General features: G+C 44.5%; 1 protein-coding gene across 7 annotated transcripts in view; it reads right to left on the bottom strand.

Annotated features, from left to right (window-relative positions):
• Nucleotides 1–18,256: 18,256 nt before the first annotated feature.
• IDE (insulin degrading enzyme) overlaps nt 18,257–23,531 on the bottom strand; it is an 83,540-nt gene continuing 78,265 nt past the window's right edge. For 4 of the 7 annotated variants that reach the window (XR_004972183.1, XR_004972186.1, XR_004972184.1 and 1 more), the window contains 3 exons: nt 22,820–23,190; nt 22,180–22,252; nt 21,410–21,477 (listed from right to left, as the gene is read on the bottom strand). Coding sequence is in view for 3 of the 7 variants with exons in the window: in XM_036336598.1 (XP_036192491.1) it covers nt 20,439–20,534; nt 21,410–21,477; nt 22,180–22,252 (237 nt within the window). In the remaining 4 variants the exon portion in view is untranslated. Of the gene's footprint in view, nt 20,535–21,409; nt 21,478–22,179; nt 22,253–22,819; nt 23,191–23,531 lie in introns of those variants that run through there. The other 3 variants (XM_036336598.1, XM_036336597.1, XM_036336596.1) reach the window with 1 other exon arrangement.

Here is a 23,531-nt window from a genome sequence, read left to right as displayed (position 1 = left end):
CCCTGTCCCCCCCACCTCTGCTAATCATCTCCGCCATTCCAGTGGCCCCCCCAAATCTTGAAGCCTTTTCTTTTACTCCTCTCCCTCCCTCAGTTAACCCATCAGGAAATCCTGCTGGCTTTATCCTCAACATACATCCAGCATCCAAACACCTGTCGCCCACAGCTGGCTCCCCGCTGGCCCAACCACAGGGGGAGCCCCATCATCTTTCACCTCTCCACTGGTCTTGCTGCTTCTTCTGCCTTTGCTCCCTTGCAGACCAGCAACCAGGAGCAGAAGCTGTTAAGTCATTTCTGCTTCTGCCCGACGCCCTCTGAAGAAGACCGTCTCGGGTGGTGGTTCGACCCAGAAAGCACAGGAGAGAGAGTACAAGGAGGAAATTGGACGGGGGACCTGAGCAGCCAGAGGCCTCAGCCACCAGCTACTCCCAGGGCCCTCAGAGCAGCGCTCACCTGCAGCAGGTGCCCAGACACAGCACAGCCCCAAGAGAGGACTTGCCTTTCTTCCCATGCTGCCGCTCCCCAAACTCCAGCGTTCTCTCCACAGCCGCCTGTGTCCCCCCAGCGCTGAAGGACAGAGAGAGGGAACTGGCTCCACCAGTTTGCTATGAACCCAGTTAATCAAAGCCCACAGCACACAGTTGTGTTGAAATGATGGGCTCCACCTGTACCAGGCCTGCTGCTGCTGCTTTTAAAAAACAGGTTTATTGACAGAGAAAGACAAGAATCACATGACCTCACACATATGTGGAATCTAATGAACAAAATAAACTGATGAACAAAATAGATCCAGAAACAGAAGCTTGGAACAGCCTGATGAATTTCAGAGGGAAGGCAGAGGAGGATGGGTGGGTGGGAAGAGATTAACCAAAGAATTCGTATGCGTATATGCATAACCCACAGATACAGACAGCAGGGTGGTGAAGGCCTGGGGCGGGGGCGGGGTGGCTAGAAGGGGTCACTGGGGGTAAAAAGAGGACATCGTAATACTTTCGACAATAAAGGTTTAAAAATAATAATAAAATCAGGTTTATTGAGGTGAGAGGGTTAGCTTGACAGGCCGGCAGGGCAGGGGTCCAGTGGAAAACAAAGGCACGTGGAACACAGGCAGGGGCAGACACGGCAGTTTGAGCAGCCTAATCGCAGAACCCAACCAAGCAGGAATAACAAAATGTTTCTGGATTCCAAGCGGGAGGCATGGGAAACAAGGGAGGGCCTGCAGCAACAAGGTGTACAAAGGCATAGACACAGAAAGTGCAGCATAGGACAGAGAAAGAGCACGTAGAAACAGGGGAAGTTCAGGTCCGTGCTGGGCAAGAACAATGAGGGAGTCAGGCAGGTGATGACACGGGTAAAGAGCAGGCTTGTGGCAAACATATACCCCTGCACTACACGGCTTCACAGGCAGCCCATTACCGGCCCCTCCCCCTTCGGGGAGTCTGAATCTGCCTGTAATGAGTTTCCCACACTTTTGCTTAAATCTTCTGGTCCTCAGAGCTCATTCTTCAGCATCAAGAGACACGACCCCAGGAAAACACCTTGGCTCACCGTGCCAGTTATCAGAGGTATATTTGATGCACGCAGAAAAGCTCACATATTTAATGAATACAATTTGATGAGTCCAGACATACGCATACTCCTGCAAAGCCATCACCAGAATCAAGGTAACAGACACATCCATCACCTCTAAAAGTTTCCCTGTGTTCCCCTTTGGGTTTTGTGTGTGTGTGTGTGTGTGGGCGCGCGCGCGCACGCGCGTTTGTGTGTTTGGGGTAAAAGCACTTACCATGAGATCTACCCTCTTAAAATTTTTAAGTGCATAATACAGAATTGTTGACTATAGGCAGTATGCTGTACAGCAGACCTCTATAACTAATTCATCTTGCATAACTGAAACTTTATACCAATTGAACAACAACAACTTCCCATTTCCCACCCCGGCCCCCACCCCCGGTAACCACCGCTCTATTCTCTTTTTGAATTTGACTATGTTAGGTGCTTCGTATAAGTGGAACTGTGAAGGAAAACCCCTATTCTATAAAACTACTGTTTGGAATTCTCTGCTATTCTTTGGACGGCCTCTTATTCTGAAAAAGTAACTGCTTTCTAGCCTGCTTGAATAGTGGGGAAGATAAACTTAGCTCTCTGACCTTGTAGGCCAGAGACTAGATACATCCAATGCCATGCCAGGTGCATTTTTTTAATTGGATAGAACTGTATAGTTTTCAAGGCCGCCGCCAGCAAGCACACAAAGGGCTGGCTCTTCTATAAAAAGGGAAGTTCTGCTTGTAGCTTTGCTTAGATTTGGATGCATTTCCCTGAGCCCACCTCGGTGAATAAAGTGTAACTCCAAACTCTCAGAGCGCTGTTTGGTTCTGGTCCGGTTTTTCTGTAACAGAACCACGCACTATTTGTCCGTCCGTGACTGGCGTTATTTCACGCAGCATAATGTCCACAGGTCCATCTGTGGAATCTCAAAGCGTTATCTGCACTCCCGTGTTCGTTGAAGCACGATTCATAATAGCCACGTTATAGAAACGACCTAAATGTCCATCAATAGATAAAGAAAATCTGGTGTAAACACACAGTGGAATATTATTCACCCTCAAAGAGAAGGAAACGCCATGGGCTTCTGGGAGGAGGACAAGCTGCCTGGGCAGCAGTGAGAAGGTGCAGACTGAGAAATAGGGCAGAGAAAGACCAGAGCATTCATATCAGTGGCCAGTGGAGGCTGCAGGGTGTGAGGGAGAGATGGTGTCAAGGAATAGGGGGAAGGAGAGTTAAGGGCCCAGAGAAGAAATCAGAGAAACTAAGGACATTCGAAGTTCTAATTGCTCTAAGGAATTGATGAAACTTGTGACTAGGTTTTCCTTATGTTTCAGTTCCTTATTGCAGCATACCAAATCACCCCCGAACTCAGTAGCTTTAAACAATAAGAACGCAGTATTGCCCAGGAGGTCAGGGTTTAATTCCCGGTCAGGGTAATTCCCGGGCAGCAGGCTCAATCCCTAATGTGGGGTGTGCGGAAGGCAGCTGATCAGTGCTTCTCTCATCATTGATGTTTCTATTTCTCCCTTCCTCTCTGAAATCAATATAAATATATTTTATAAATCAATCAATAAATATGCAGGGAGTATGGCCAACCAAGGAAGCTTCAGGGTCCAAGAGTTTTTATTGGGAGTGATTATTGTCCATGGGATTGAACTCAGTCTCAAGCCCTACCCACTCCCTGGAGGTCAGGCTGATATCACCTGGCCTGCACAGCCAGCCGAGAGGCACCTCCTTCGCCTGAATATCAGGTGTGAGCTAAGGAGCCCACTATGAACAGCACAGACACTCCTGCCACCTGGGAAATTCCAAGGGTTTAAAGGTTATCCTCCAGGAACCAAGGACAAAGGCCAGACCTCGCTGGGCAAGGCCAAATTCTTTACTACATATCTTTCTTCTGCTTCTGCCTTCTCAAGGCGGGTACAGTGAAAAACAAACATAACTATACTGAGATTACACTAGGTACCACACACTGCACACCTACTTTGTATAATTCTCACAAAACCCCTGCAAAGTTGGCGTTACATACAGGGAAGAAGACTGAAGCTCAGAGAGTTGCTCGAAGCGTTATAGCTAGAAGGTAACAGATTTGACCCATGTTGGTACAGCATAACACCTTGAGCCACGAGATCCTTGTTGACAACTTTATTCATTCGCTCATTCTACATTTACCTATTTAAGCCTATGATGTGCCAGTAATCATTCCAGGTGCTGAAGGTGCAGCAAAAAACAAAACAGACAAAAACCCACCCGTACAGAGTTGATACTCAAATGGGAGAGAAAATAAGCAAGTAAATATATAAAATATATAGTATTTGAATGATGGTGATATTGCTGTGGAAACAAAACTGTGGTAGGCAGTTAGACAGACATGAGCAGAGCAAGGACGATGGGCCAGGTCCAGAAGGTCACGGGGGGGGGGGGGGGGGGGAGCCCCAGGTGCCTAGCAACAGGCAAAACTGGGAAAAAAGACTTTGCCCCCAGGGTAACCTTTCCTGCCCTATCATATTGCTGGCCATAGAGTTGAGACACCCTGACCTTTCCTATCACTGGTCATGAGGTTGGGCCCTCCCCTGACCTTTCCTCCCTTGGCCTGTTGCTGGTCATGTGGGTTAGACCTCCTCAGAGGGGGCCCCGAACAAGGGGACTGGAAAATAGCCCTTCAGCATGAAGCCCCCAGGACAATGAGGTTCCGGCATCAAATACATCTAGGCCTCCGTTGTGTTTCAGCTCCAGGCCCAGAAAAGCAGCAAAACCAGACAAGCAATACCATGGCTGACGTCAGGACCAACTGCATTGACTAATAACCCCCTGCCCTGGCGCTGACCAATCAAAAGAGACCACAACCCTGGTCGAGCACACCTGCAAAGCTGATGCATATTCGATGATCCTGCCCTGAGTCCTCCAGATAAAAACCCTCAAGCCGGAGGACCTGGCACCTTTCCCCACACCCTTCCTCCAGGTGTGTTTTCCTCGCCTCTCTCTCCTAAGCTTCAAGGCCCCTTCTTTTGCCTCTATAACTTGTTTCCTGAGCCCACTTCTACAGCTCATTTCTTCTACCTCTGTGACATTCTACATAAGCTTTCTCTTATAGTTTGAGTCTTGGCACTGAATTCTCTCCTAGCCAGAACTCCAGTGGGGCCTTGACTTACGAGTGTCCCGACTAATGAGTTTTTTGAGATACCAGCTGTCTCTAGGCCGATTTTTTGCATTGAGTTGACAGAGTAATTTGAGTTAACGAGCTCCATAACGAGCTCGGAACGAATTAAACTCGCAAGTCAAGGCCCCACTGTACCCAGGTTGCTGAACCCAGCTCCAGTCTGACTCCATCGGGGTAAGAACCTGGTGCCGTTTCGCTGCCAACAAAACCATGTGTGTATCTTATTTGGACCTTTAGTCAAACATATCAATTATAACAAGACATCTTTGAGACAACTGGGAAATTTGAATCTCAACTAGTATATGAAACTATTAATTTTGTTGGATCTGATGATGGCATAGTGGCTGTGTTTCAAAAAAAAAAAAAGTCCTTACCTTTAAAGATTCAGACAAAAAAAAAAAGATTCAGACAAGTATTTATGAGCAAAATAAAATTGTAAAACTTTGCTTATTATTGATGCTGGATGACAGAAACACAAGGAAAGCCCTCTATACTATTTCTTCTAATTTTGTATGTTTGAAAATTTCATTAGTACAAAGTTTTATTTCATTTTTAAGTGATGGATAGGGTGGCAAACAGGATGTGTAAGGGATGATGTAAAAAACCAAATAGGTAGATCAGGGAAGCCTTCACTAAGAAGGTGACAATGGAGCAAAGACTTGAGGCGGTGGGAAGAGATCTAAGTGAATCTCTGAGTAAGAACATCTCAAGCAGAAATGGGAGCTACTATAGAGCTCTGAGGTGGGGTGTGCCTGGTAGGGCTGTCCCAGGAAGGAGGAGCTAATGGCTGGAAAGGGATGTCAATGGTACAATAGCAGGAGGTGGCATCAGAGAATTAACAGGGATGAATGGGGAGGAGAGGATACGCATGCAGGGCCAAATCCAACAGAGAATCCATACCCCAAATATACAAAAAACACCTGCAAACCAATCAGAAAAATATAGGCAACCCAATAGAAAAGTAGGGATTCAGAGAAAAACCAAGAGGGCGGCATAGGTTAACGCCGGAGATTGCTGCCTCGAACAACCACTTCAAAAAACAACTAAAGACGGAACGGACATCATCCAGAACCACAGGAAGGCTGGCTGAGTGGAAATTCTACAACTAGGAGGAAAGAGAATATCATACCCAGACTCAGAGGAGGCGCAGTGCTGAAGTGAAATACTGAGGTGCGGAGTGCGCGCGGAGCGGGCTGGCGGCGGAGGGCGCGGTTGTTGTTTTCAATCGGGAGGGAGTTTCAGACTCTGAGCTCCAGATCCGGGCAAGTCTCTAGGGTCCCAAACTCAAACGGGAGAAGCGGGACTGTCTGGCTTCGGTCGGAAATCGAAGGCAGCTTTCTCTCCGAGGTTTGCAGCGGTTGCTGGGACTCTGTGAGGCAGAGCCCCTAGGGACGGAACTGAGAGCAGCCATAACTCCTTGCTCCGCCCGCCTTGTAGATCCCCAGGGACCCGCCCCGCCCAAGCCCTGCACAGAGCCATTTGCCGAATAGCCTCAGGCAAATGCTAGATTAGCACCTCCCTAGAGATCTAGCACAGAAGCTCTCCCACTGCAGACACAGCAGACTCTCATAGCCAGTTAGCCTGGAGGTCAAATCACCCCCACTATTGCCGACAACAATCAAGGCTTAACTACAACAAGACTGCGCACAAAGACCACTAGGTGGTGCACCAAGAAAGCATAAAAAATGCGGAGACAAAGAAACAGGACAAAACTGTCAATGGAGGATATTGAGTTCAGAACCACACTTTTAAGGTCCCTTAAGAACTGTCTAGAAGCCGCCGATAAATGTAGTGAGATCCTCAAGAAATCTAATGAGACCCTCGATGTTATGATAAAGAACCAACTAGAAATTAAGCATACACGGACTGAAATAACGAATATTATACAGACACCCAACAGCAGACCAGAGGAGCGCAAGAATCAAGTCAAAGATTCGAAATGTGAAGAAGCAAAAAACACCCAACTGGAAAAGCAAAATGAAAAAAGAATCCGAAAATACGAAGATAGTGTAAGGAGCCTCTGGGACAGCTTCAAGCATACCAACATCAGAATTATAGGGGTGCCAGAAGACGAGAGAAAGCAAGATATTGAAAACCTATTTGAAGAAATAATGACAGAAAACTTCCCCCACCTGGTGAGAGAAATAGACTTACAGGTCCAGGAAGCACAGAGAACCCCAAACAAAAGGAATCCAAAGAGGACCACACTAAGACACATCATAATTAAAATGCCAAGAGCAAAAGACAAAGAGAGAATCTTAAAAGCAGCAAGAGAAAGAAAGTCAGTTACCTACAAGGGAATACCCATATGACTGTCAGCTGATTTCTCAACAGAAACTTTGCAGGCCAGAAGGGAATGGCAAGAAATATTCAAAGTGATGAATACCAAGAACCTACAACCAAGATTACTTTATCCAGCAAAGCTATCATTCAGAAGTGAAGGTCAGATAAAGAGCTTCACAGATAAGGAAAAGCTAAAGGAGTTCATCACCACCAAACCAGTATTATATGAAATGCTGAAAGGTATCCTTTAAGAAGAGGAGGAAGAAGAAAAAGGTAAAGATACAAATTATGAACAACAAACATGCATCTATCAACAAGTGAATCTAAGAATCAAGTGAATAAATAATCTGGTGATCAAAATAGAATCAGGGACATAGAAAGGGAATGGACTGACTATTCTTGGGGGGGAAAGGGGTGTGGGAGATGCGGGAAGAGACTGGACAAAAATTGTGCACCTATGGATGAGGACAGTGGGTGGGGAGTGAGGGTGGAGGGTGGGGCGGGAACTGGGAGGAGGGGAGTTATGGGGGGGAAAAAGAGGAACAAATGTAATAATCTGAACAATAAAGATTTAATTAAAAAAAAAAAAGAAAGAAAAGTGGGGGGGAACGTGAAAAGGCACTTTACAGAAAAGGAAATGGCCAATGAGCACATGAACATGTGTTCTACTTCATTAGGCCTCAGGAAATGTCCATTAGAGCCACAATGCTACACCACCACACATCCACAGGAAGATCACAGGGAAAAGCAGGCAATACTGGTCATTAGAGAGGAAACAGAACTCTCACACACTGCTGGTAGGTATATAAACTGGCACAGTGTCTACTACAAGCAATCAATTCCATTTCTACCTATATATCCAACAGAAAACCATGGGAATGGTTTTCTGGAACAAGAATATCCAGAGCAGCACGATTCTTAACATCCAAAAACTGAGCACTACTCAAATGCCCAGTAATAGCAACATGGATCAACAATGGGCTACTACACAGCAGTTAGAAAACCAAAATAATCAATACCGTGAATCTCACAAAAACAGTGAGCAGAGGAAGCAGACACCAAGGACTCAAATCTGTGTGAGTCCGTACATGTGAAGTTCAAAAACAAGCAAAACCAGCTCTGGCTCAGTTGGCTGGAGCATCATCCCATATACCGAAAGGTGCGGGTGTGATTCCTGGTCAGGGCACGTTCCCAGGTTGCAGGTTTGATCCCGGGCTCAGAGGTAACAGATTCATGTTTCTCTTTTGCCCTTCTCTAAAAAACCCAAATAAGCAAACTAACCTATGCTGCTAGAAGCTAGAACCGTGGTTATCCTTGTGGAGAAGTGGCTAGAAAGGGGGGCTGTGGGGACTTGGGGAGTTGGCTATGTCTTAGTTCCTGATCTGGATGCTAGTTAAGTAAATGAGTTTAATTTGTGAGCAGCCACTGATGATTTGGGCACTTTTCTGTATCTCTATTATACTTCAAACCAGCACCCTAGCTGGTTTGGCTCAGTGGAGAGCGTCGGCCTGTGGATGGGAGGGTCCTGGGTTCGATTCTGGTCAAGGGCTCGATCCCCAGTAGGGGGTGTGCGGGAGGCAGCAGATTGATGATTCTCTCTCATCATTGATGTTTCTATCTTTCTCTCCCTCTCCCTTCCTCTCTAAAATCAATAGTAATACATTTAAAAACAAAAATGTAGAACAGTAGTTCCCAACCTTCTTTTGGTCATGCCCCACCTAAGCATCTCTAAAATCCTGATGCCCCACCCTGTGTGTGACACATAATTCTTATTATTCAAAAAGTAAACTCCTATTCCCACGGAGGAAGCCTAGCAGGCCATTAACTTGGTCTAAATAAGCTTCCAAAGAACATGGCATCCATGAAAGAGAAAAATAAAAAAAGGAAAGGACAGTTGAAGGACTGAGGAAGAAATCACTAAGAAATTGTTGAAAAAATAATAATAATATAAAGTGATATAAACAAATAGCAAATAAAGTTTCAAAACATAATAGAGAACTGAAATGCAGAAATATGTCACAATATCTATTTATATACTGTATTGAGGCCCCTAGAACCATAAAAAATGCAAAAAATTCACTGTTAATTACTCATTCTTGAATTGCCCCCCTTAAAAATCAAATTGCCCCCCTGAGGAGTGTGTGCCCCATGTTGGGAACCACTGGTGTAAAGGAATCTTGCTTCCCTCCTCTGAGGTACCAGTGACAGGTCCAACCCCAGACACCCCACCCCCATCCCGTGCTGAGTGAGAGGGTACACAGAGCACGGATTGTTGGCTGAGAAAACTCACAGCTGCACCCTCGACATTTCAAGATACTGAAACTGACACGGAGTTCCCTGGCCGGTGGAAGGAAGGAATCTATGAAGAACTGGGTGAAACTGCTATGGGTGTTCCTAATGCATTTAGGATGCATTTTCACACGGTTTCATAATGCCACTTAGGTTGTGGTGGCATTTGGAGACCAATCACTTAAGAAGTTTTTTTTTTTTTAAGGAATTGAATATTTTAAGTATAAACATTATAAGCTCTTTAAAAGCCAAAAGTGACAGCTTTATGAACTAGAAGTAAAAAGTAACTAAAGCAGCCCACAGGCTTTAATTTCTAACAAGATAAATGATGGCCATAACCCCTATAAACAAGTTCTTGGAGATTATATATATATAATAAAGAATATATATATATGTATATGTATATATATAGAGAGAGAGAATATATTATATATATATATATAAAGAATAAAGGGTCTTGAGACCAAAAACTGAGAAAAAGACTGTGGGTTATCCCCAACCTTGTGGATGGGTTCTTTCTATGACCTCCTAAGGAGCTGCTGTTTTGAAATTCCAAGTATCCAATAACTGAACTTTGAACTGATTTCTGTGGAGATGATCCGGACCAAGCTTCTCATCAGCTTTGCCCACTGTGACTCGGGGCACAGCAGTGCCCCCAGCGTGCTGCAGGGCCCTCAGCCACCTCTGCTGGGGAGAGGCTCATATCGCAATGGTCTCAAGAGCATTGGCAAGGGCGACTCGGCTGTGGTGACATATCTGAAGCGATGGAGGAGATTCCCGTGGAGGAGAGGCCTAGTTTGCCTGCCTAATGACTCATGGTCGTGGGAACGGAAAGAGGCTGAAGACAAATCCCCCAGTGAGTGTCTGCTGTGCACACTGTCCCTGTAAGTACATTGTCCATAGAGACTTGCAGGCAGGACACCTGCTCCTGATGCTGATGTGAGCAGCAGACTTCGGCTCCAACAACAAATTCACCCTTTACAACAAGCTGATAACTTCTGGGGCGGCCCCTGCTGCTGCCCCAGGGGAGTTCGACAATGAAGGGGACATCCTCCCTCCCACCTCTGCCTCTAGAAGCCCACCCTCGCCGTCCTCTGGGCTGCTCATAGCTGGTGCACAGCACACGTCCGCGACGCCTGTCTGGGCTGTGCTCAAGGGAGGGCCCACTAGGCCTTCGTGACCTTTCCCAGGAGACACCCTACACCGATCATATCTTTCCCCACATTTTGCCAGCTCAGTTCTCCTGAGTTCTTTGAGCAGCCCCTGAATTCTGTGAAATCCTCTCCCATGAAGTCCTCCCTCGCTGGACGATAGACCAGCAATGATCCTCAGTACCCGGGCCTTTGCATCCCAAATCGCCTCTGTGCTAATCAGAATGTAGGAATCTTGCTCTTTCCCATCTTTGTGCAATCAGATACCTTTGCGTGCCATCTGCCCTCGAGATCAAACGCGGCCTGTGTTGCTATAATACTGTTGTCCATGCTATTTGGTGTGTTGTTCCTATTCTGTTATCTGGGTGCCTGGCCCTGGCAGGGTCTGTGTGCTCTGACCTGGTGTGTGCACTGGGGAATCACAGGCTGTGTCAGGAGGGTGACGGGAGGGCCTGGCTTTTCTAGCTCCGTCCTGTTGAAAATAGTCACCAGGTAACCAGGCAATATGTCAGACGACGCTTTTTGGTTTGGAAAATGCTCATCAAGGAAGGACCCAGGCTCCACCTGCTGCCGTCTCTGCCATCCTTACATTGGCTTCGTCCCCACATTGGTCATCTCAGGGGCAGGAATGGTCCTTCCACCACCGAGTTTTGTCCCCCCAAGAAGATGGGGGCAGGAGGAGGGGGGACAAGGGAGAAAAATATCTCTTGTACTCCCTTTGTTATTTTATTCTGGAAGGGAAGCTCTTCCCTCTGGGTTCTACCTCCATCTCACTGACGACCTCCAGCTGCAAGGGGACAGAGATCAAGCCTGTAGCTTTCACAGTGTCTGTGAGAGAGCTTGGCAAAGATGGGAGCAAGAAAGTTGAGAGCTGCCAATCAGACTTAAAAATAAATCTAAGTTATGTTATTACATCTGCATATTTCCTAAAATATCTGTGAGCATAGCTTAAGCTGATTTACTCGTGCTGATGTTGATTTCTATTTGCAAGTGATTTTATTTCAGAAATTTCCACTCCATAATATATGAATAATAATACCGTCCTTTTAAAAAAACTTTTGTTTTCAGTCTTGATATCAGTTTATATGGTCTATTTTATCAAAGTGAGCTAGGAAAAGAATTGAAAATATTTCTAGATGCTAGATCAATTAATTGGGTCAACAAGACATATCAGCCATATGCTATCTTTTAAGTTAGTTCCTAGAATTTTCCCCAGTGGTGGCAAGAATATCTTTGGTTGGCAAAGATAATTTTCCCTGTCTTCCCACATGCTTGCCCTGCTTGGTACATTACATAAACGGGAGTGGCTGCAGCTGCGAAGTCACAGAATGGGTTTTATGTGGAGCCTTTTCGGGGAGAACTGCTTTGTCTCCATCTGGTGGACAATGTTCTGAAATGAAAGCTCTTTTTTTTTTTTTTTATGGAAGCTTAGCTTCCTTGACCTATGAAACAGGTCTCAGCAAAGCCTAAAGTTGCTTAATGAGTTCCCTGTTTTGGGAAACGAAGGACTTTATTGGCTCAAAGATGCTAGTCACCCACAATAAATGAAGGGCTTTGAAGAATCTAACTAGCCAGTAAAACTTCAGTCTAATGCCCACTCTGGTCAGTTTGAGACTTTGCCGAAGCAGATACATTGGCAGACTACACTTTACAGAATAGATGGAAGCGGGGATAATGCCCATTGTGATCAAGCTGCAAACACAGGCTGCGGTGACGGCTGTAAACAGTTCCCATAGCTACAGTGCTTTCACCTCGCTCCAAGGAGGGATGGGAGAGCAAGACTGGGGAAGCCAAGCAGACCAGAGGTGAAGTACAATTTGATAGGTAGATTAGGGGAACCAGGACATTACATTCATTGGTTCCTTGTCCTGGCAGAATTTAATGTGGAGATTAAAGGAGACTCAGGTCAGTAAGAACATTCAGTATACTGGACTGTAACTTTACAAAAACTAGTACAATTGAACCAAGTGATGAACAAACCTCCTGAAGCCATAGGGACCAAACACAACAGGCTCAAGATGCCCACCAATAATAATCTCAGTTTCTTAGAAGCTGCTTCCTTGATTTTAACATTCTTAATTTCTCTTTCTCTTTTTTAATTTCCCTTGAATGCTACTAAAGATCAAGAACATTAAAATCAAAAGGGAAATCAGTAGCACATCCTCTTCCCACTTTTAGATACACTGTACTTTCTTTTCTTGCGCTTTTAAATAGTATTTATTATCACCAAGTTTTTATAAGGACTTGCTAAATGAGTTCTATCATATACAGGTGTAGCTTTCTATAATTAAAAAAATAAAAATTGAAATTTGTAAAACACAGATTAGAAGTGATTATTCAATACAGCATTATTTACAATAAACAGTCCAAGTCCCTAGATGAGTGGATTAAAAAGCTGTGGTACATTTACACAATGGAATACTGCTCGACCATAAAGAAGAAGCAAATCTTACCTTGTGCAACAGCATGGATGGACCTGGAAATCATTATGGTTAAGTGAAATAAGCCAGTCAGAGAAAGACAAATACCATCTGAGCTCACTTATACGGGGAATCTAATCAACAAAATAATTTAACACACACACAAAAAGAAACAGAAGCATAGATACATAGAACAGACTGACAGCTGTTAAAGGGGAGGGGGGCTCTGAGTTGGGTGAAAAAATGTGAAGGATTTATATATATATATATATATATATATATATATATATATATATATACCCGGTGCACGAAATTCGTGCATGGCGGGGGGGGGGGGCCCTCAGCTCAGCCTGCAACGATGCCAGCGTCCCACACCCCGGCTGCCCTCCCTCCCTCCCTCCCTTCACAGGCCGGGGCATGCGGGACACTGGGGCTCGTTGCCGGGGCGATGCCGCCCCAGCGTCCAACGCACCCCGGCTGACCTCTGGCCAGAGGCCCACCTGCCCGCCGCCCTCCCTCCCTCCGCAGGCCGGGGTGCGTGGGATGCTAGAGCTTGTCGCCTGAGGGCAGATCCAGCTGCACCGCTCGGCTGCCACTACCCCGGCAGGGCTGACAGGGCCGGACACTCCAGTGGCAGATGAGCAGCCGCTGCTCCCCCCAGCGGGGCTGACAGGACCGGATACTCCAGTGGCAGACGAGCAGCCGCTGCTCCCCCCAGCGGGGCTGACAGGACCGGATACTCCAGCGGCGGGGATGAGGGGACTGGGCACTGCCATCTTTTGTGACAGAGTGATGGTTAATTTGCATATTACCCTTTTATTATATAGGATGTATATGACACATAGACATGGATAACAGTATGGTGATAGCCAGAGAGAAAGGGGTTGGGGAATGAGGAAGTGGGCAAAGGAGGGATGAATGGGGATGACTTGACTGGGTGGTGAGCGCATGATGCAGTGTGTAGATGACGTTTTATTGAGTTTGACTAAACAGTTTTACTTTATCCTTTCCAATCTTTACTGCACTGACTAGGACCTCAAATACAAGTTTGAACAGAAGCATTGAGAGCATACATCCTCATCTTGGTGCAGATGTTAGGGGGAAAGTGTTCAATATCTTATCACTCAATATGATGTTGCCAGTATTTTGTAAATTCCCTTTATTAGGTTGAGGAAGTTCCCTTCTATTCCTTGTCTGCTGAAAGCTTTTATTAAGAACTTTGTAAAATGTCTTTACTGTACCTATTGAAATGATCGTGTGTGTGTGTGTGTGTGTGTGTGTGTGTGTGTGTTTTCTCATTAATTCTGCTGTTATGATAAAAAGCACTAATCAAGTTTCAAGTATTATACCAACCTTGCATTCCTGGGGAAAAACCACTTTGTCCTCATGTACCATGGTAAATATCAACATAGGTGTAACTCCATCTTAGAAAAAATTCCACATTATTAACCAGTACAACTGGTAACCAAGAAAAATGAAAGCACATGTCCACAGAATCACTTGTACATGAGGGTTCATTGTAGCTGGACATAACCCAAATATATATTGACAGGAAACAATAAAATCACACAGTGGAACACTATTCAGCAATAAAAAGAAGCTGCAGACATGACCAAATCTCACAGACATTAGATTTAGCAAAGAAGCCAGGTGCAGAAGAATATATATGTATGATTCTATTTAGATAATGTTCTAGAACAGACTAAATAAACTATAGAGATTTAAAAAAATCAGAACTGCTGCTGGAGAGGATAGAAGTGGTGGGAAAACTTAACTAGAAAGGGCTACAAAGTAACCTTCTAGGATGATGTACAAATATATACCTTGTTTGGGGTGGTGGGTTTACTGGTATATGTAACTCCATCTATTGAAAAAAATCTGCATAATTAACCAGTAAACCTGGTATGCATAACTCCATCAATTAAAAAAATCCATGTCATTAACTGGTACAGCTGGTAAAACCAGGTGAAACCATTAATACTGATCACTACCGACAACAAATAATCAATTTAAACCACGCTTTGATCATAAAATAACTGGAATGGGCCAGAAGACATGGCAAAGTAATTTTGCTTCATGATGATGCACCATCACACAGTTCAAAACCAGTTAAAAACACGTTAAAAGATCTTGCCTGGGAAGTGTTAACCCACCCGCCGTATTCACCAGACCTTGCTCCTTCAGATTACCACTTGTTCTGATTGATGGCACACGCACTTTCTGAGCAGCACTTCAAAACGTACGAAAAGGCAGAAAATTTGGTCTCTGAATGGTCTGCCTCAAAACAAGAAAAGTTCTACTGGGACGGTCTCCAGAAAGTACCCGAAAGGTGGGGGAAATGTGTAGCTCACGATGGACATTACTTTTAATAAAGCACTTTTGATGTTTCTCTTGAAATTATCATGTTTTCTTTGATTGCAAAATCTGCATTACTAACCAGTACACCTGGTAGAAGCTCATAATACACACCTTCCTGATCCCACCAAACGCAGAGCATTGTCTACTTTCTGAAGCAATTTGGCCTTGCAGTCGATGTTGATGGTTGACCTGAATCAACCCATAATTTTGTGCATTTGGGGTTCTCAAAATAAATCCACTTTTCATTGCCAGTTACAATTCAATGCAAAAAAGACTTTCTTTCGTGCAACTGAAGCAACATTTTATTGATGACTTTTTGGTTTTCCATTTGTCTTTTGTTCAGATGATGTGGCACCCATTTTCCTTCCTTTAAAATCATTCCCATTGCTTGTAAATGATCGAAAATGGTTTGCTGAGCAACATTTAATCTTTCTGCAAGTTGTTTTTGAGTTTGACACGCATCTTCATCCAATAATGCTTGTAATTGTTGGTCTTCAAACTTTTTCGGTTGACCTGGACGTTCTTTGTTTTCACATCAAAATCATCACTTTTAAAGCATTTAAACCAGCGTTCACAAGTATCTTGAGATAGAGCATGTTCACCATAAGCTTCCCAAAGTGTACGATAACTTTCAGCAGCACTTTTCTTCAAAATAATGAATTAAAACTTCCTGCAAATGCTTTTTTTCACACGAAATTCGACATTTTTAAGCGTAAAAATACCTATGATGTTAACATCTTCAGAAAACTTGACATATGAGTTTTGAAGCTTGTTGTCAATACAACAAAATAGCATACATATCAAATCGTATATATATCAACATATGTGTAACTCCATCTATTGAAAAACATGCACATTATTAACCGGTACACAGGGTTTTCTTCTGTCTTCTAAAATGTTATGTAAGACTGGTATAATCCATCTTTAAACATTTCATAGAACTTCCCGGTGAAGCCATCTGGGTTTGGAAGTGTTCTTTGTGGGAAGGGTAGTAAATCAATTTTTTAAATACCTATTCAAACCTTCTTTTCATGTCTGCTTTGGTAATTTGTGTCTTTCAAGAAATTTACCTATTTCATCTAAGTTGTAAATTTTATTGGTGTATGGTGCCTAAACCAAGATAAAGGGGTCAAAGACCAGCCCTTCCTTTGGGTGAGTCCAAATTCCTTACTACACATGGACCTTGTTATTAGGAGATACTTGATGATGAACTTAGAGGTAAGGAGTCATGAGGTCATTGTACTGCTTTACAAATCTGTAGATTAAAATTCAAAATAAAAAGTTAAACGACATATTCCTATTCCATAACCCAGCAATTTAAGGAAACAATCAGATCACACACATACTCTGCACCAGGAGTTTACCATGGAACAAAGTTTGAAAATACCCTAAACATCCCGCAAAACACAAGAAGATTCAATAAACAAACTACAGTGTAATATGACACCAAACACCCAAAACCAACAAAATCACATTTTTTTCCAGGAAAATTCTCATTACAGGTAGACTACCGAAGGAAAAAGTTGCCACACCAAATATATGATCCCATTCTATGTGCACAGGGAGGACTTCGAATAAACTCAATGCAAATGTGGTGTCTGAGTGGTGGGGTCAGACGTGACTCTTCACACTCCTCTGCTGAATTTCTTGAAGGGTTCCAGATACTCTCACCACTCCAGAGGCAACAGGGAGAGCTTGCATTGACTTAGGGATTAGCAGACCAGGAGGGTCTGGATTAACCCAACAGGGAGGTGGTGATGACTGGCCACGGGGTAGCCCAGCAGCGTGGAAACAGTGAACTGGAGAAGTGGCCAGACTCTGAGATCCGGCCTCACTCCCTTCTAAACAGTCAAAGGTTGGGAGAGTAAGATGGCCTATGTGAAACAGGTAAAGTTTCAGACAAATGTAAAAGCACCTGCCTTTCTATTTTGTTCCAAAAGTGCATTGAAGGACCCGGTAGCTTTTATTACAGGAAATGAGGTGCAGAGTTTAAAGATCTGAGTGGAGCTTGAATCTGTGCCTCCAGCCTGCTCCTGGACACACGGCTTAGCCATCCTGAGCCTATTTTCACCTCTGATCATTTTAATCATAGTCCTCCCACAGCAAGATTTCTGTGGAAGATGTCTGTGAAGGTGGTCTGTAATCTACCAAGTGCTTTACATTTATAACGTGAAGGTTAATGCAGGCTATGAGCTGCCCAAAATGCTGGAACATCTTTGAAGAGTTGGACTTGGATGAGAAAAGTAGCAACGCCATAGTACCAATAAGCTCGCCACAAGGAACAATGGAGTGTACCATGTTCAAGTTGAGCAGGACAGTACGTGAACTTCATTTGACAGGCAGCAGGGAGTAGGGATCCGAGTCACCGGGGCAAGAGCCCTGGCAGGGAAGGGTTCCGAGGGCAGGAACCACCCTTACAAAAGGAAGTTCGCAAAAACGTAAATATTCCAAGAAGCTGTACTGAAGAACTGGAGAAGGGGACCAGAGGATTCTCACGGACTGCAGCACCACCGGGCACAATGCCATGGGGGCTGTACCATTGTCTGCGGCTTGAAACTTAGGGACAAGCAGATTCCCTTCTGAAGTGCAGGTCTGAGCCTGCTGACAATCACATGAGCAGAAAGGTTATCTTGATAGGGAGCCAGAGGCCAGGGCCTGCACAGGTATCTGCCTAGCCTGCAGTATGGTAAGAAGACGCAAAGACCAGCTGTCGAGGAGAGGAGAGACATTTTTGTTTTCCTAACCTTTTATTTTCTTCCCTGTAATGCCAGGGACAAATCTTTCCTGATTTGGCCTCTGACAATACTCACAGCAAGGAGGTCAGCTTCTCACGTGGGATTCTTGTTCAACCATCTACTCTTAAGAGTGTGAAACTGACCCATTTTTTTGACTAAATCATGCTACCAGGTGCACTTAAAGCAAAAAACTCACTGCTTTCTGCAGTAGGAACAATGAAGGCAGGAAACATTGTGAAATCAGGATGTTGAGAGGTAGGTTGAGAACTGGCCACAGAAACAGTAAAAATAATACAAATGCAAACTGCAGAGGTTAAATTCAGGCGATTTATTGTAAACAGGATTACCCTAGCACTCCACCACATGGGCTGTGTCACATGCTCTCTCTTCCAAATCAACTAGCCCAGAAGACTCTTCTAAAATGTCACAGGTGACTGATAACTTAGTTTCACAAATCTTTACTAAGCACTGAGTAAATAGTTTCGGGATACAGAACCTGGGTTGTCTGATATTGTTCCTGGACTGCAGCTTGGACCCAGATAGATGAATCCATTAGTATGCCTGAGTGATCGATCCAATGGTAGCTCTCGATCCAATCTGGAAACCAGCTGATGCTGGAGCACACCCAATAATAACCCCATGTCCCTGGAAGACCACATGCCATTCCTTTCAGGTTTCTTCATGTGACTTGTTCATAAAAATAACTTGAATTTCACCTTTTTTTTTTTTTTTTTACAAGAGCTTAAAGTTACTCAGTTATTCACCCTTATAGCGGTGGACTCAAACACTCACGGCTAATTTTAGATTCCTCTTGTATATATTTGCAGTTCAATGAAAAGCTGCATAGTCTACAAATGCATAAAACCAGAAGGAAGTGAGGACTCACTCACCTTCCGAGGGACAAAGATGGGCTTCACACCAGGAAGCCCGTGAAGGTAGGGATAGAAGACAGTTACAGCACCACGTTTATGTGACGGAAATGGAGCCCCGCTTTCCAAAGCAGCCTCCGCAGCAGTGATTATATCACTCTTGCCCCAAATTTAGACTACTTGGGAAATGGAAAATGTGAAAACTGAAGATGTGAAAAGACATGATTCTACAGAAAGAAATCCTGCCCAATGGGCTCGTGGGGAGGTAACAGGTCACTGGAAAACGCCACTCACTGCTCTGCCTGAGTCAGTGGACAACAGGGCCACTACTGTCACAGGCGCCTGTGTGTGGAAGGTAGCCACAATTTCCCTTGAAGTTTAGTAACAGCAAATATTTCAAAACAGCTGTTAAAGCTATCGTAACAATTTCACTTAAAATAGTATCTCATGAGAAAAATATTTTTTAAAAGTCCACTGCAGTCATCATTTGTGTGTTCATATGTTTATATTTATATATATATATTTTAAAAAACCTTAATGCTTATGGGAATATTAGACTGGCAGTAAGAATGGATTTTAGGGTCTTATGGAGATCATGCTAGTAGAGAATCCAAGACATTATTTTTTCAGACCTCAAAAAAGGTGGCTTTGTTCTTGTTGCCTTTTGATTCACAAGGGGGCAAATATTTTGGTTCATATACTACCACTCATGGTAATAAAAAGTGGCAGGTGTCTACACGAGCTGATGTTGGACAAGCTGATGTTGGAAAAGCATGTAACACACTCAGTGGGATCTGAAGTTCGCCCTATTTGTACTTGTTAAACACGGTAACATGTTGATGGGGAAAAGTAAAACTGATGGAACACCACAAACCAACGACGAACAACAAGAATGTTGATATAGTTCAATCAGAAAGGAACAAATCACAGTAATCCTGAGAAATTCAGTTTGGGACAAAATTGATGTAAGGTGAGTCTGTATTTCTAGCACTATAAAGTAGGGTGTTCTAGGGTTTTCCAGCATTTGACTAGTTTGAATAAAAAACATGTTCAAATTTTATAAAAAGATTAAAACCATGCCTTATATTCAGCAATTTCACTAATAAAAGAAAATTGCATTGCTTTGTTCATTATCTGCCAACTGTAATGTTCTCCATTGATTTACACAAAACCATCAGGTAGAAAGCAAGTTTGAGGATCACTTTTTAAAAAGGTATTACCTTTCTTTCTACCTGCTTTGACGCCTTTGCTGTCAACCTAGGAGGCTTTTAGAAAAAAACATAACATTTTCTTCTAATAAGTAACTATTTTACAGAAGAAGGAAAGAAGGTTCTAAAGGAATATCATTCATCATTTTAAGTATTGTTATATAAGGGAATTTCTCTTAGTAATGAAAAATTTTTAAATATTTAAGAGGCATGTATTTTAAAAATACTCTACATCTATAAGATCTTGTAATTTAATTACTCTGGATTTTTAATGTTTCTACATAATGACATCTGACACCATCTCTTTTTCCGTGTGTGACGCTAACAGTGAACCAGAAACTCTTCAAGTGGCCAAGACCGTTTGGTAGCCTGGAAGATCCGGGAATGCGTCCGCCTGCACTCTGCCTCCGTGGGGTCTTCAGAGCTTTGCAGCCATGAAGTTGATATGTGGCTTCACAAGGGGGAACAGGGGCAGGCCACGCTTGAATTCGGTCATGTTCTGAATCACTTCAGGCTGCAAAGGAAATAAGTTGTCTCTTAGTGCCTTCAGCCTAAAAAGCAGACCGAACAGGGCATAGACATTTTCCTTTTCTTTTCATACACTAGTTTCTACCCATAAATTATGACCTTTCCTCCTGGATCAGCAGGTCAGAGGGTATACGAAAACCTGCGGGAATGCACCCGTGAGATTCTGGGCCGGAAGGAAGACCCTGGCTCTCTTGGGGCTGGCACACCAGGGGCTCAGTGCCAAGGCTTCGGCAGAGTGCCAGCGGCGCGTGTGCCCACCCAGCAAGAGCCTGGCTACATGGCCAGTTTTCCTCCTCCTGCAATTAAATGCCAGCCCTTCCAGATGATTAAAATACGCAGGCACTGTGGAAGGGACTGGGCCAAAGGGACTGGACATGGCTCGTTGCAGAGTAACACAACTGTTTAAGCTAGAGGCAAAGGCAGACAAGAGCAGAGGCTATTTCTATGCAGCTGAAAATACAAAGGTATGGCCCCTGGGAGCTGTCAGGAGGAGGAGGACCTGGCCTTTAAGAGAGACCTAAAGCAGAGGCTTGAAAGTTGGTGGGCTGAAGCCGCTAGGTCCTCCTAGGTCAGTGATGGCGAACCTATGACACACGTGTCAGAGGTGACACGCGAACTCATTTTTTTGGTTGATTTTTCTTTGTTAAATGGCATTTAAATATATAAAATAAATATCAAAAATATAAATCATTGTTTTACTATGGTTGCAAATATCAAAAAATTTCTATATGTGACACGGCACCAGAGTTAAGTTAGGGTTTTTCAAAATGCTGACACGCCGAGTTCAAAAGGTTCACCATCACTGTCCTAGGTGGTAAGTCCTCTCACAGCGCAACCTAACAAAACATTCACATTTCTTACCTGTGGCAAGGCTGGTGGTTGTGACAAATTTATATCATTTTGACACGGGAACTCTCCAACCACAGGACCTGTAAGAAAACGAAGAACTTAGTGCTTTGCACTGACTGAGACTAGCACACAAGAGCAACTTTAAAAATAAAATCAAAACCAGACTCAGCTCATTACACAGCTGTGCCAGACCTGGTTTGTGTACTTCTCAGATCCTCTCAGGCTGCCTGCTCCCCGAGCCCTGCCTGCTATCCTGCCTCCTCCCTGAAGTCCCAGTGATGGCTCATGATGTTACCATGGTTATTAAAGCAGCAATTTTAGTGCCCACTGGACCTCACTGGACCCTGAAGCTCTAGCCACCAAAAACAAAACAACCAAGAAGGCAGCAGGACTTATTGGTTGTGGGGCAAACTTGGCCAGTCAGAGGCAGGAGATGGGCAGGGTTGAGTAGATGCCCCCCACCCCACCCAACACACACATACACACACCCACACACACAGTGCTCCATACAACTTCCTCGGGATGCCCCACCAGCCACTAGCTGTGTTTTCTCACAGCACCATGGCCAGCCTGGCACTGTGCCACCTGGTCGGCTCTCTCCTCTGCTGCCTCATTCCCCTTCCCCCTATTTTGGCTTTGCTAGAGCAGACCCTGTCTCCCGCCAGCTCCCCTCTGCACTTCTTTACTTCCTGCTGCTCCATAAGGATGTGGCTATGGCAAGAGACAGCTAGCAGGTGACTAAAAACATACATGTTTTTAAAAAGTCAATATTCAATACTTACAAGAATCCATTTCTCTGGCAAGAACATGGACGGACACCTTATGTCTCCTCGGGGCATCCACTGCCAACATTTCCTAGGCAGAGAGAATAGCCGAGTCACCTTTCGCCCCACGAAGGGACAAAAAGATGCTCTCTTACAGCAAAGAAGAGTCAGCTTCCTTTCCTTCCTCCACACTTGCAGTCTTTTATTTAAACTCTACAAGCCTTAGGCAAGAATTGTTCTTAACCCATTTCACAAATGCGTCCAAGGAGATTAGGTGATGTGATCAAAACTTTACGCCTAGTAAGTACCTCAGCTGGGATTAAAAATGGAGCCTCGCACTCACTGGGGTATGATACTTGGGACAATGGCCTGCGTTTAGTCAAGGGACGACCACAAAGCCTGCTCCTCTAAGACCCTTCTCCCATTCTGCAGCTACCAAGAGAAGGAAACTAACGTCTGTTGAGAGTTCTGCTTTGTACCAAGCACTCTCCTGTGTCAGCTCATTTGAGTCTCTCTAAGCTACGACACAACCTCTAAAACACAGGTAGGACTTGCTGCTGTCCCAGCTCGTAAGGGATGATGTCGGAAGGGAGGGCTGCTTGCTCTCCATCCCACCACATTGCTTTGGAGGCTCCCCTTTGGTCATTGCCATGAGCACCTGGAGTGGGCAGCTGGCAGGCAGATCCCGTGGGGAGTGTAGTGTCTCTACACCTGTTTCTTCGTGCTGGATCTTAATCCATGTTTTCCGAAGGGTAAACACAAGTTGTGATAAAGCTTCCCCTGATGTCTCAGGCCAAAGTAACATTTTGTATCCTCAGAGGAAGAGACCATCAGCGAGGCCAAATCAACCCCACAGTTATTTATGGAGCTGTTATGATAAGCCTGGTCCTGTGCAGCTACACAGCACACCGACCACGGCTTCTCCAGTTGGTGAGCAGCCAGGTTCTCCCACACGTGTGCTCTGGCCTCTCCAGTTCTTTCAGAATTCAGGCCAGGTCTGACGCCAGGAACATGGATGACAGCATCTGACTGGAGTGAAAAGTTTGCTTCTAAAGATCTATTCTTGATCACTTTTCACCCAAACCTTCACAGTCTTCTTATTAACCTACAGTAGTTGACAGTAGAATGCTCTCTTCGGTTTCAGACTGTTCTCAACTTCCTGACCAACAGGGGATAATCCCCATTTCTCTAAAGGCAGGTCAACCAACCAACCAATGTGAGAGGGACACATCGACTAGTTGCCCCTTACATGGGTCCCGACCAGGGCTGGGAATCGAGCCTGAAACTGAGGTATGTGCCCTTGACCGGAATCGAACCCAGGACCCTTCAGTCCATGGGCCGTCACTCCATCCACTGAGCCAAACCAGTTA

Source organism: Myotis myotis, unplaced genomic scaffold, assembly GCF_014108235.1.
Source record: "Myotis myotis isolate mMyoMyo1 unplaced genomic scaffold, mMyoMyo1.p scaffold_m19_p_15, whole genome shotgun sequence".
NCBI classification, from domain to species: Eukaryota; Metazoa; Chordata; class Mammalia; order Chiroptera; family Vespertilionidae; genus Myotis; species Myotis myotis.
Note: the sequence above shows the minus strand (reverse complement) of the source record. Positions and strands in the feature narration are given on the sequence as shown.